This window comes from Eriocheir sinensis, chromosome 11, assembly GCF_024679095.1.
Source record: "Eriocheir sinensis breed Jianghai 21 chromosome 11, ASM2467909v1, whole genome shotgun sequence".
Classification (NCBI taxonomy): Eukaryota; Metazoa; Arthropoda; class Malacostraca; order Decapoda; family Varunidae; genus Eriocheir; species Eriocheir sinensis.
The window spans coordinates 14,286,927-14,301,064 of record NC_066519.1 but is presented as its reverse complement, the minus strand read 5'-3'; the positions used below and the strand labels follow the sequence as shown (position 1 = coordinate 14,301,064).

General features: G+C 47.1%; 1 protein-coding gene across 1 annotated transcript in view; it reads left to right on the top strand.

The window, feature by feature from the left end:
• The window catches only part of LOC126997144 (protein tincar-like), a 115,560-nt gene that overhangs the window by 95,578 nt on the left and 5,844 nt on the right, over positions 1–14,138 (top strand). The window contains exons 15-16 of the mRNA XM_050858196.1: positions 7,184–7,621; positions 9,573–10,402. Of these exons, the coding sequence (XP_050714153.1) occupies positions 7,184–7,621; positions 9,573–10,391 (1,257 nt within the window). The 3' untranslated portion in view covers positions 10,392–10,402. The remainder of the gene's footprint in view (positions 1–7,183; positions 7,622–9,572; positions 10,403–14,138) is intronic.

The window sequence follows — 14,138 nt, the reverse complement described above, 5'->3', positions numbered from 1 at the left end:
AACATTGGCCGTCGTAAGTTTTGTGGCTCAGACATGTAACACTATCTTGCTGATTTGTCTTGGTTAGGATTGGTTTGTTTGTTTTTCTATCTTAACCTTCGTCGTCAGTGTTTGTGACTCGGATGTTGTGTAACTCTACCACTTGTATTTTGGGGGTTTGTTTTGCTTTTTAATCTTAATCTTGGCTGACGTAAGTATGTTTGGGCTCCTGATGTCGCGTAACTCTTCCTCTCATATCTGTTGTTTTCTTTTGCTTTTTCGATCTTAACCTTCGTCGTCAATATGTTTGTGACTCGAAGGTTGTGTAACTCTACCACTTGTATTTTTGGGTTTGTTTTGCTTTTTAATCTTAATCTTGGCTAACGTAAATATGTTTCGGCTCCTTATGTTACGTAACTCTTCTCGTATCTGTTGGTTTATTTAGTTTTTTCCATCTTACCTATTAGGGTGGTAGATTTCTGGAATGCATTGCCAGGGGAGGTAGTATACAGCTGTAGTTTAAATGTGTTCAAAAAGAGGTTAGATAAGTTTATGGATGACAAGATTTGGTAGGAAGTAGTAGGTGGAATACAGGGTAGTTGACGAGTGGAATAGGCTGGGTGGCCGTGTAGCAGCTGAATGTGGCAAGATTAATGCATTCAAGTGATTAGATAGCTTGGGGAGGCGGATGATAGGTGCTGCACTGCCACTCGCGGAAGGTAGACAGAGGCTGCCAGGTATAGGCCAGTGAGCTTTATGCGGATCCCTTACGTTTATAAATGTTCAAATGTTAAACCTTCGTCGTCGTCAATATGTCTGTGCCGGGGCCCGTAACTCCCTCTCTCGTATTGCCCGGGACGTATAACTGTCTCTCGTATTCTTTGGTTTGTTTTGCTTTTTCTTAACCTTGGTCGTCGTCAATATGTTTGTGCCGGGGCCTGTAACTCCCTCACTCGTATCGCCCTGGACGTATAACTGTCTCACTCGTATTCTTTGGTTTGTTTTGCTTTTTCTTAACCTTGGCCGTCGTAAATATGTTTTTGCCAGGGACGTGTAACTCTCCCACTCATCTTTATGCATGGGCTGGGAGTGTGGCCTCAGTGGCGGTAGGGTGTCGGTGGGGTGGCGGCCGCAAGAACTGCAGGAGGGAAGAGGAGCAGCGACCGACGGGAAAATCAATGAGGGCAGCAACTCGAGCCTCGCCTTGGCGGGGTGCATTTTCAATCTCCCGTCGAGGCGCGAGCAAATAGTGTGGGGGTTATGGGAGGACTCAGCGAGGAAACTTAATACCCGAGCCTCTGCCGGTGAAAAGATGAGGCAGGCAAGCAGTGTAGGGGTCAGGGGAGGACAGGAGACTAGATGCCGGTGAATAGATGAAGCAAGCAAGAAGAGTTGGAGTTTTGGGAGGACACGGCGAGGAAACTTAATCCCCGAGCCTCTGCCGGTGAAAAGGTGAGGCAGGCAAGCAGTGTAGGGGTCAGGGGAGGACAGGAGACTAGAGAACGTTAAGTAATTTTCCCTTTTGCCGGTGAATAGATGAAGCAAGCAAGAAGAGTTGGGGTTATGGGAGGGCACGGCGAGGAAACTTAGTCCCCGAGCCTCTGCCGGTGAAAAGATGAGGCAGGCAAGTAAGGTAGGGGTCGTGGGAGGACAGGAGACTAGTGAACGTTAAGTAATTCTCTCTTTAGCGGGTGAAAAGATGAGGCAGGCAAGTAAGGTAGGGGTCGTGGGAGGACAGGAGACTAGTGAACGTTAAGTAATCCTCCTTTTTGCCGGTGAATAGATAAGGCAAGCAAGAAGTGTTGGGGTTTTGGGAGGACACGGCGAGGCAACTTAATCCCCGAGCCTCTGCCGGTGAAAAGATTTTTTAAGTAAGTAAAGTAAGTAAGTAAGTAAGTAAGTAAGTAAGATGAGGCAAGCAAGCAGTGTAGGGGTCAGGGGAGGACAGGAGACTAGAGAACGTTAAGTAATTCTCTCTTTTGCGGGTGAAAAGATGAGGCTAGCAAGAAGTGTTGGGGTCGTGGAAGGGCAGGAGATTAAAGAACCTTATGTAATCCTCCCTTTTACCGGCGAATAGATAGAGGAAAGAAAATGTTAGGGTTTATAAAGACACCAGAAATAGATTAGTTCCCCATCACTTGTAAAATAATAGAGCCTTGATTTAGAGAGAACTTAATACCTTCTTAGGGGTCAATGGAGGACAGGGGCGACTGAATGACATTATGTAATCCTCCCTTTCGCTAGCTGAGATCAGGGAAGGAAAATGAAGGAAGCAAATAATCTCGGGGTCATGAGAGGTCAGGAGACTAGAGAACCTTATGTTATCCTCCCTTTCGCTAGCTAAGAGATCAAGGAAGGAAAAGGAAGGAAGCAAATAATCTCGGGGTCATGAGAGGTCAGGAGACTAGAGAACCTTATGTTATCCTCCCTTTCGCTAGCTAAGAGATCAAGGAAGGAAGCAAATAATCTCGGGGTCATGAGAGGTCAGGAGACTAGAGAACCGTATGTTATCCTCCCTTTCGCTAGCTAAGAGATCAAGGAAGGAAGCAAATAATCTCGGGGTCATGAGAGGTCAGGAGACTAGAGAACCGTATGTTATCCTCCTTTTGCCAGCGAAGAGAAGGAAGGAAAATGTTAGGGTGGGAAGACACGCCCTGAAATAAATAAACTCAATCCTCCGAGTCGTTAGTTACTTGCTGGTGCCTAAGTTACCACCAGCTTCACCATCAACACCCTGCTTGCTCTCCCCATAAGGCTAAAGAAGGTGGACATATACTAACTAAACAAATACACGGAATCGAGAGTTTACGAGCAATTGGGAACTTCGAGCACGCCGATGGGAATTGTATCATGAAAATTATCACCTAAAGAAGGGGGACATACACCAACGAAACAAATACACGGAATCCAGAGTTTACGAGCAATTGGGGTACTTCGAGCGCGCGGATGGGAATTGTATCATGGAAATTATCACAATGCCGCCGATGAGGGTAGCGGGCCTACAATAGTTATGTTAATTATGGCAATGACGGTTAATAGTTGGAAGCCCTTTACGATTCAGTTGCCATAATCCGATTCCACGCGGGGCCGCAGACAAGAGAATATTTGATTCCCAACGTATATTTTGATGTTTTAGAGGATTTTACAACCCCGTATACAATGAAATGATTACAAAGGGAATATCCGTGTGAATTTGACCTCTCTTCCATCCAAAATTGACCTATCTTCCACACGGGGCCACATAGAACAGAATATTTGACTTCCAACGTATATTTTGATGTTTTTAGAGGATTTCACAACCTTGTATAGAATTAAATGATTACAAAGGGAATATCCATGCGAAACTGACCTCTTCCACCCAAAATTGACCTATCTTCCACACGGAGCCGCATTGAACAGAATATTTGACTCCCAACGTATATTTTTACGATTTAGAGGAATTTACAAACCTACTGAGAATTAAATTATTAGAATCGGAATCTATTTGCTGGCGTCACCTTTCCCTTCATCTCGCTGATTTCATTCTTTATCTACCTTCATTTGTTTCTTCTCTCCTTTAATGGGTCTATTTTTTTCCTCCTCTATTTCTTTGCATCTTAATCTTACTTGTTTTGTTTTTCTTTCTTTTCTTTCTTTTAATAGCGTTGCTTTTCCCTTCATTTTGTTAATCCCACTGTCTCTACCTTCTTTTGTTTTTCTCCTTTAATGGGTCTGTTTTCCTCCTCCTCCTCCATTTCTTTGCATCTTAATCGTATTCCTGGTTTTGTTTTTCTTTCTTTATATCTGCGTTACTTTTTCCTTCGTCTCACTAATCTTACTTTATCTACCTTCTTTTGTTTTTGTTTTTTTCTCTTCTTTATTGGGTTTGTTTTCCTCTACCTACATTTCTTTCCATCTTCATCGTGTATCTGTTTTTTTTTCTTTCTCCTTCATATCACATCAACCTGCTTTTCATCTCCTTTTCCCTTAACCCACATTCAAATCTTACCCTTGTTTTTGTTTTTTTCTCCTTCCTTCCTGTTGTTTCCTTCTTCAGATCACATCAACCTGCTTTTCATCTCCCTTTCCCTTAATCCACCCTCAAACCTTACCCTCCCTGGCTTCTCCTTCTCATTTTACCTTCCCTTAACAAACTCCCAAATAAATAAACGCAGCTAGTACGCGCGTCGGTGTACCCAGAACCCATATGAATAAAGAGCTCGCGTAACTCTGCTCCCGGTAACGTATTATACTCGTTCTGCTAATCGTTCGGCTCAGGTTTCCATTACATTTATATTTTGCGTTAAGCCCACTCCGCCTCGAGCCCGTAATGCTTTGAGTCCAAGAAGAGTTTGCCGGGAAATATGGAGGAGCGGGAAGAGGAGAGCGAGGATTGGGAAGTGGAGGAACAAAGGAGAGAGGAACACAAAAACTGAAGTCGATGTTTGAGAGGAGGAAGGAGAGGAGAAAGAAGATTGGGAAGAGAGAGGAATACGATGTGAACAGAAGTCGATGTTTGAGAGGAGGAGGAAGAGAAGTAGGATTGGTAAGTGGATGAATAGACGAGAGAGGAACACTAGAACAGAAGTCGATGTTTGAGAGGAGGAGAAAGAGAAGTAGGATTGGTAAGTGGAGGAGAAAAGAGAAACACTAGAACAGAAGTCGATGTTTGAAAGGAGGAGGAAGAGAAGTAGGATTGGTAAGTGGAGGAGAAAAGAGAAACACTAGAACAGAAGTCGATGTTTGAAAGGAGAAAGAAAAGGAAAGAGAGGATTGGGAAGTGGAGGAATAGAGGAGAGAGAAACACGAAAACAGAAGTGGATATTTGAAAGGAAGAGAAAGAGAAGTAGGATTGGCAAGTGGAGGAACAGAAGAGAGAGGAACACTAGAAGAGCAAAGAGGGCAAGGAAATGGAGGTGTTAAAAAAAAAAAAGAGGAAAAAGGGGAGGTGGGCGAGGAGAAACAAATAGGAAGTGAAGGAATAGATTAAGGAAAGGAAAACAAGGAAACGAAAGTGGTAGGGAGAAAACAGGAAAGGAGGAGGAGGTGGAAAAGGAGAAAGAAATGGAAAATGGAGGAATATACGAAAGAAGAAGAAGGCGATGAAAACGAAGAGAAAATGAAAGAGGAAGTATAAAAAGAGAAGAAAGAAGAAGAGGAGAAATAGGAGGTAGAGGAGAAGAAAGAAATTGAAAATGGAGAGTAGAGAAATATACGAAAGAAAGAAGATCATCAAAACAAAGAGGAAATGAAAAAGGAAGATATCAAAAGAGAAGGAGAAGGGGTAGGAAGAGGAGGAGGAGGAAGGAAATGATAGTGATGGCGTCTTGCTGTCTCGCGTCCTGAGTCTCATCACAGCGAAGAGATGCTTAGGCAGAAACCACGAGTCTCTTTTTCTTCTTCTCTTTCTCTCCCTCATCTTACGTTTTTACGACTTCCCATTTTCCTTAAGTATGCCCCACTTGCTCTCGTTTTCTTTATTCCCTTTTTTCTTTCTTAATTTCCCATTTTCTTGTCCTCGTTTTCTTTATTCCCCTTTTTCTTTCTTAATTTCCCATTTTCTTGCTCTCGTTTTCTTTATTCCCTTTGTCTTTCTTATTGTTTTCCCATTTTCTTGTCCTCGTTTTCTTTATTCCTTTTTTATTTTCCCATTTTCTTGTTTTCGTTTTCTTTATTCCCTTTTTCTTTCTTATTTCGACGTTTTTTGTCTGTTTATGTCTGTCTATTCATCCTCTCTCTCTCTCTCTCTCTCTCTCTCTCTCTCTCTCTCTCTCTCTCTCTCTCTCTCTAACTAATTACTGGGGCCTAATTAGTGTTGGCTTTATTCTATCTCAAATATTAATGTTCTCCCTGTAACGAGCCTTTAATGGCCTCTTTGGATGTGATAAAATTATGTTTGTCTTCTAATTATTTCTCGGCGGTTAAGAGTGATTGTTTTCCGCTTGTCTCATCGCCTCTAAACAGATAAACTAAGCACGTGTAATGTATGCCTAAAGCTGTGTTGGTGTTGTGATCGTGGCCATTCTAAATCATTACTGTTATTGTTATCATCATTTTTATCATTATTACTATTATTGCTTCCATTGTAGAATGTGCTATCTCTACTTCTGTTGCTTCTACTGGTTTTGTTGCTATTATTATAAGCTTCCCAATAATAATAATAATAATAATAATAATAATAATAGTAAATCAAACTCACATAAGACTGATTTCCCATGTGTGTGTGTGTGTGTGTGTGAGTCTACTGGACGTCGCACACACACTAATATTAATGACACTTTAATTAACCTAACTTCATCATTCTTTTCCTAACAGCATGGATGATGTAAATTGTGTAAATAAATATCCTCTAGTTACTTGCTATATATTAAGTTGTTGTTATTTTTTTCTATGTATGTGTCTAGTGATCATTTGACTTGAGTGTGTTTCAGGTTCTGTTATAGATGTTTTCTCTCTTAGTGTTTATATAATCAGTGCTCCCTTAGACTATATCTGATTAGGAAAGAGGGAAGAGAGAAAGAAAAAGGTTAAATGTGTGTGTGTGTGTGTGTGTGTGTGTGTGTGTGTGTGTGTGTGTGTGTGTGTGTGTGTGTGTGTGTGTGTGTGTGTGTGTGTGTGTGTGTGTTGCAAGTCGAGAGTCAGGTGTCGTAAGTCGAGTGTCAGGTGTCGTAAGTCGAGTGTCAGGTGTCGTAAGTCGAGTGTCAGGTGTCGTAAGTCGAGTGTCAGGTGTCGTAAGTCGAGTGTCAGGTGTCTTAAGTCGAGTGTCAGGTGTCGTAAGTCGAGTGTCAGGTGTCATAAGTCGAGTGTCAGGTGTCGTAAGTCGAGTGTCAGGTGTCGTAAGTCGAGTGTCAGATGTCGCAAGTCGAGTGTCAGATGTCGCAAGTCGAGTGTCAGGTGTCGTAAGTCGAGTGTCAGCTGTCGTAAGTCGAGTGTCAGATGTTATAAGTCGAGTGTCAGCTGTCGTAAGTCGAGTGTCAGGTGTCGTAAGTCGAGTGTCAGGTGTCGTAAGTCGAGTGTCAGATGTCATAAGTCGAGTGTCAGGTGTCGTAAGTCGAGTGTCAGCTGTCGTAAGTCGAGTGTCAGGTGTCATAAGTCGAGTGTCTGCTGTCGTAAGTCGAGTGTCAGATGTCATAAGTCGAGTGTCAGGTGTCGTAAGTCGAGTGTCAGGTGTCGTAAGTCGAGACAACACTAATGCCACCTCTCACCCCCTGCCTCCCCCCCACAGCCCCCATTGCCGGCTCCCCCTGAAGCTTGCAGCCCCCCAGCCGTTCCCCAGCACGCCCCGCAGATGATTCAACAACAACAACAAATGACGGCTCAGCAGCAACAGCACATGCAGCAACAGCACCACATGCAACAACAGCAACAACAACAAATGCAGCAACAGCAACAACAGCACCTACAACATCAGCAACAACAGCAAATGCAGCAGCAACAACAGCACCTACAACAACAACAGCAAATGCAACAACAGCAACAACAACAATTACAGCAACAGCACCAACAACAGCAGCAACATCAGCAGCACCTCAACGCCCACCACCACCACCAGCACCCACAGCAGCCCCCACAAGTCCCACAGCACATGACGCAGCCCCACCTACAGCAGCAGCACCTGGCCCAGCCCCACCCACAGATCCACGTGCTGCGGGGCGCCTCACAGGTAGGTGTAGGGGTGGTTTTTCCCAAGACGACTCCGCCCCTAACATCAGCTCTTTCCAAAGGCTAAAAAGGAGATTAATCAAGTTCTCATGAGGGATTTTTGAAGCTCATGGTGTAGAGGCTTTGTTTAACTACCACCAGGGTCATGAAACTACCCATGGAAATGCCCACCACTCCTACGATATCCCCCTTCCACTTCAACTATTTACAAAGGCCTGAAAAGGAGATTAATCAAGTTCTCATGAGGGATTTTTGAAGTTCATGGTGTAGAGGCTTTGTTTAACTACCACCAGGGTCATGAAACTACCCATGGAAATGCCCACCACTCCTACGATATCCCCCTTCCACTTCAACTATTTACAAAGGCCTAAAAAGAGATGGATCGGGTTCTCATGAGCGCTTTCTTCACGTTCATGTTACAGAGGCTTTGTCAAACTACCACTAGGGTTACAAGGCTACCCATAGAATGCCCACTACGCCCAGGAAAGCCTTGTCAAATGTGTGCTTGGCCGACCAAATGTTTAAGAATGTGACCCTATGCCCCTTCCAGCCCCCACCCCCCAACCCTGAGCCACAGAGCCCGACACCACAGCCTCCGCCTCCCTCCCATCCCTCTAACAGCGTTGTAATATTGCTTTGCCATATCAACATTATGTATTACTGCTCTCGTCTTGCCTTTGTACATAAACATGGAGTGTGTTGATTGCGGTGAAAATAATGTGTTTTATAATCAGTTTCTCTAACCCAGCTTTTGTGTGTGTGTGTGTGTGTGTGTGTGTGTGTGTGTGTGTGTGTGTGTGTGTGTGTGTGTGTATCCAATCTTTTGTCCCGCGCTTCCTTGCAGAAATTAATCCAAGCATCATCAACACAGTCACATCTCAGTTGCCATTTGTGTGTCTAAATCTGTTCATGTTATCAATGGCGAGACAGTTGAAGAAGTGTTTACAGAAAAAATAATTGTGGTAAAAATGACGTCAAAGAATAATTAACTTATATCTCTCCTTCCAGAAATCATCAAATATTTCACGATTATCTATTTCATTAGCTAGAATTTTGTCCGCTAGATTCAAACAAATCTCATCACAAACTCAATGGTTTTATCAATGCCGATGTCGACTGTGGAATAGTTTATTTTGAGCCACACGCTTCTCAGATATGAGTGAACTGTTTTGCTTCTTTGGTTGATGCCAAATACTAATATTTAATGTCTCACCGGAATATCATTTTGCCGGAGCTTCAGCTAAGAGCCTTGGCCTGTGTTGCATGCTGACTACATTTTCTGCCTCAGTCACGCCAACATCCTCCAACCCTGAGTCAGAGACAAAGCTTTCTGACTCAATCCCGCCCATGGGACGGCCACGTGTGCGCGGCGCGAACCGCGGCGCTGCCAGGACGCAGACGAACACCCTGCCGCGGCTGGCCCGTGCTGGCGAGGCTGAAGGAGTCTGTCTAGAGAAACCGTTCACTGGGAATCATTTTTGTGGAATAACTGACTGGTATTTGCACTTCCTGCCCGGGAGCCCCACAATGTTCCGCTGGACTATCTTTTGTTGTTGTTTCTCGACGTTCTATTAAACGTCCAGAAAATGACAAAAACCTTTACAGTAGGGCACAAGAACCCGTGTTAAGACGAGCCTCTTCAGGGCAGCTTTTGTCATCTTTGAACCATTTGTCTTGAGTGAATTAGATCTGACCTCCAGGCGGGATCGAACCCACGTCCCCAGCAGTCTCCACCATTGGCTGAAACCAGCCTCTTGAGCCGCCTCATGTTTTATTTGTTTGCGTGTCGCTGTTTAGTTACAAATTCACTCTGATTCTTCATTCACCTCACACTAGGCCAAACTCTTCATTTACTTCACGAACTGTGCGTTGCCAGAGCCTCGCGGCACACTGGGCCGCACTGGGCCCAGCTGTAGGTGTAGGGGACTCACTGGCCATTTCTCCTCCTGCAGGAGAGCAGCCCCGGCCGCAGCGGAGAGGCTAACCTGGCGGTGGGCGAGGCGCCGCGCTGCTCCGACTCCTCCTCCACCGCCTCCTCGGTCAGCCCCCCGGACAAGCGCTGTGACTCTGGCATCCACTCGCAGGCGTCGTACTCCTCCTCCTCGGCCTCCCACTCCAAGTCAGGTTCTTCTGGGTCAGAGAGCTGCGTGCCCCTCCCACCGGCGGGGCCGCCGCGATGCTCCAGCGTTGACGACCTCTGCCGGACCCAGCCCCCGCCGCCGCCCCCGGAGCCTAATGTCAAGAGTTTGTCATTGCAGAGGGGCGCCGTGCCCCCCACCGGCAAAGAAACGGCTGCGGGCAAGGCGGGACGACTGAACATTGAGGTGGTGGGCGGAGGCTATGGCTTCCTGCCGCCCTCCAAGTTTGTGGCGTCGGAGCCGGTCTACAGCGACGCCTCCACCCCGGTGGTCATCAAGAGACGCAGCTCCGTCACTGCCGTGGAGCCCGACACGCCGCCCTACGAGCGCTCGGGCTCCTCCTTCAGCACCTTCACGGAGCCCCAGCTGCCGCGGGCCGTGCTGAAGGGCAACCCGTACCCGGTCGTCGCCAAGTCCCAGACGGTTGCGGCTCACGGCCTCCGCGCCCGCCGGCTGCCCGCCGCCGACGCCAAGCACGCCACCATCGCTGGGGCGGTGCCCCCCAAGGGCTTCCATCAGCCGGGCCACATCGACTCGCGCTACTTCTCTGTGCCCGCCGTCAAGCCGCCAGGTACCCGTGTGCACCCGGCGCCCACTCCCACCCTCTCCTATCGCACCCCCTCCCTCCACTAACTCTCACGCCCGTAAGTGGTCAGGCCACACACCCGCATGACTCCTTCACACACACACACACACACACACACACACACACACACACACACACACACACACACACACACACACACACACACACACACACACACACACACACACACACACACACACACACACACACACACACACACACATTCACGCACACACACACACACACACACACACACACACACACACACATTCACCCTCGCACACCCACGACAGCCGCCCCGCACCACCACCCCCCTCCCCGCTTCCTGACTAATCGCTCTCGTCACCGTTCAGACAGTCCACTCCGCCCCGTCCTCCCCGCCTCTCTGTACACACAAGGAGAACTCTGCCCTAAGACCCTCAATCGCTGTGTTCAGGAGCCTCAGCCACACTAACGCTCACACCGCCCCGCCCCGCCCTGCCCCGACCCCGCCCAAGCTCGCAGTCACGGCAGGTACAGCCCCCGCCCCGCCCCCCAGCCCCACAACTCCCCAGCATCGCCACGGACACGACACACTCCGCCCCCCACACCCACGCCCCGCCCTCACCACCCCTGCATGGCGCTTGGCTTTCCTGTCTTCTCGTCTCTGCTTCTTTAAACCTCTTCGCCTGATGCACCTTTTAAATAGTACATAGCTTCACACGCCTGACATTAGACTCGCAACACTGACTCGACCTGCAACACTTCAATACTCGAGTTACGACACCTGACTCGACTTATGACACCTAATACTCGACTTACGACACCTGACTCGACTTACGACACCTGACATTCGACTTACGACACGTGACACCCGACTTACAACACCTGACTCGACTTGTGACACCTAATACTCGACTTACGACACCTGACTCGACTTACGACACCTGACACTCGACTTACGACACCTGACTCGACTTACGACACGTGACACTCGACTTACGACACCTGACTCGACTTGTGACACCTAATACTCGACTTACGACACCTGACTCGACTTACGACACCTGACACTCGACTTACGACACGTGACACTCGACTTACAACACCTGACTCGACTTGTGACACCTAATACTCGACTTACGACACCTGACTCGACTTACGACACCTGACATTCGACTTACGACACGTGACACTCGACTTACAACACCTGACTCGACTTGTGACACCTAATACTCGACTTACGACACCTGACTCGACTTACGACACCTGACACTCGACTTACGACACCTGACACTCGACTTACGACACGTGACACTCGACTTACAACACCTGACTCGACTTACGACACCTAACACTCGACTTACGACACCTGACACTCGACTTACGACACCTAACACTCGACTTACGACACCTGACACTCGACTTACGACACCTAACACTCGACTTACGACACCTGACACTCGACTTACGACACCTGACACTCGACTTACGACACCTGACACATGACTTACGACACTTGACACTCGACTTACGACACCTGACACTCGACCTACGACACCTGACACTTGACTTACGACACCTGACACTCGACTTACGACACCTGACACTCGACTTACGACACCTGACACTCGACTTACGACACCTGACACTTGACTTACGACACCTGACACTTGACTTACGACACCTGACACTCGACTTACAACACCTGACACTCCTCATTCCTTTGCATTCCTCCTCGCTGCCTGCTCGCTAAGAAAGTCCTGTTTATACCCTTCCTAAAACCAAAGAGCTTGTCTACTATAATCGCTTACTGTTTTATATATAGAGTTTTTCTCAATATCTTAGTTACCCAGCCACCAGTTTTTGCTAAGTTCGCAGGGAAAACTTCATGTGGAAATGGAGAGTTGATCATATTTACTGCATGTGATATTTTTTGTCTAGTTTTAGCATGGGCTGGACGACCAGACTTTGCAGGCTCGTCATGTGTGTGTTGCTGGGGCTGTGTGTCGCCTCTGGGTCCCTTGTGTGTGTGTGTGTGTGTGTGTGTGTATGTAGGTGTGGGTGTGGGTGGGTGGGTGTCTACGTTTGCATGTCTGTGTGTCTCGTCTGTGTGTGTGTGTGTGTGTGTGTGTGTGTGTGTGTGTGTGTGTGTGTTTATTTATGCACTTACAAGCCTCATCGTTGCCAAAATCGGCGTGTTTCTATTTGTGGCATGTCGGTTCTTACTAACACCCAAATGCCTGCGCCCCCCCACGCCCCCCAGCGCCCCTTTATCACTAAATCTCAGGGGATATATTCTACTATCGCCCCCCGCCCCCCAGATCCCCCTCACCCCCCTCGTTCACCTGCCATCACCCCCTCAGGTCAGACAGCCTTGCATGGCACCAAATCCCCTCACAATAACTTACAATAATCCGTGTTCTCCAAATTTTTTCTCTCTCCCTCCCATTCCCCTTTACTGATCGTGTTTATTAAGGTTATTCTAATGTCCTCCCATGTCCCTTGTTGATGTAAAAATTAAGTAATGTGTCTAAGTTATCTCAAGGTTATATTCCAGCATTGGTTTATCGTGGCCGTCAGATTGTGGGGTTGAGTACTTACCAGAAACGTAGAGTAAAAGAGTTCGGCCTATATGATATCAGGCTCCATGTTGCGACCAAAAGAACCGCACGAAATACAAAGTGATGCAAATACAATAGAGTTTTTGGTACTCTAGATAGTTCAAGATCCTGACGATACCTAGACCACAAAAAAAACTCTTGTATGACCACCAGTTTGAATTTTGCTCGGGGCTTATGATAGCACTTGACGCCTATAATGAAGCTGGCCAGACTCTCCTGCTCTACGTCTCTGGTGCTTGCTGGCCCTGTGTTTCCCCTGACCCTTGTTAATACACTATAAAAACTAACTATATGATATGTCCAGCCATCTCACGAGGTTGTATTCCAGGAGCACTGATTCAGAAGCAAGTCAATGTGTGCTTAAAGTGCCCTGTGTTCTGTGTGGCGTGTGCTGCGAGTGGTTGTGTCTATGAGTGTCTGCCCTGTGTGTCCCAAGCACCCAGGGGCGCCCACCGCTCACGTGTGCATGGCAATCTATATAGAAGTCAAGAGTAACCGTTTGTTTGATCATGACAGCAGTGTCTCCACCCATTGTTTGTGTTCTGGCGTACCCGCCCTGGACGCGACTCACTCACGCTCAGAAACTCCCCCTTCAAGGAAAAGAAAGAGGAATGTTATTGACCACCACCATCAACACTAGGTCACTCACACACACTCAGAAACTCGCCCTTCAAGGAAAATTATATCAATGTATCTAGTCACCACTGCCACCACCACTAGGTCACTCACACACACTCAGAAACTCGCCCATCAAGGAGAATAATATCAATGTCTCTAGTCACCACCACCATCACCATTAGGTCACTCACACTCACACGCTCAGAAACTCACAGCAGAAGTCTTGTCAAACTCTCACTAGGCTCGTAACACTACCCATGGAAACACACACACACAACAACTCTACGAAAGCTATACCAAATGTGTGTGTGTAGGCCCTGGAATAATTGAGAATATGGACCTTTTTAGCATTTCCCTTAAGTTTTCACACACGCGCAATCATTTTTATCCTTTCGCCAGTCTCCTCGCATATAGACAACCATCATAACCATCATCCACTTTCGTCACCCTTTCATGAGTAACCAAAGCTCTCAGCGTGAGTAAGACCGAGTGAGTGAGTCGGGTCCAGGAAAGGCACGGATAAATCAAACCCGCAAGGGAGGCCACACCACAGCACACCACACTCACATGTTT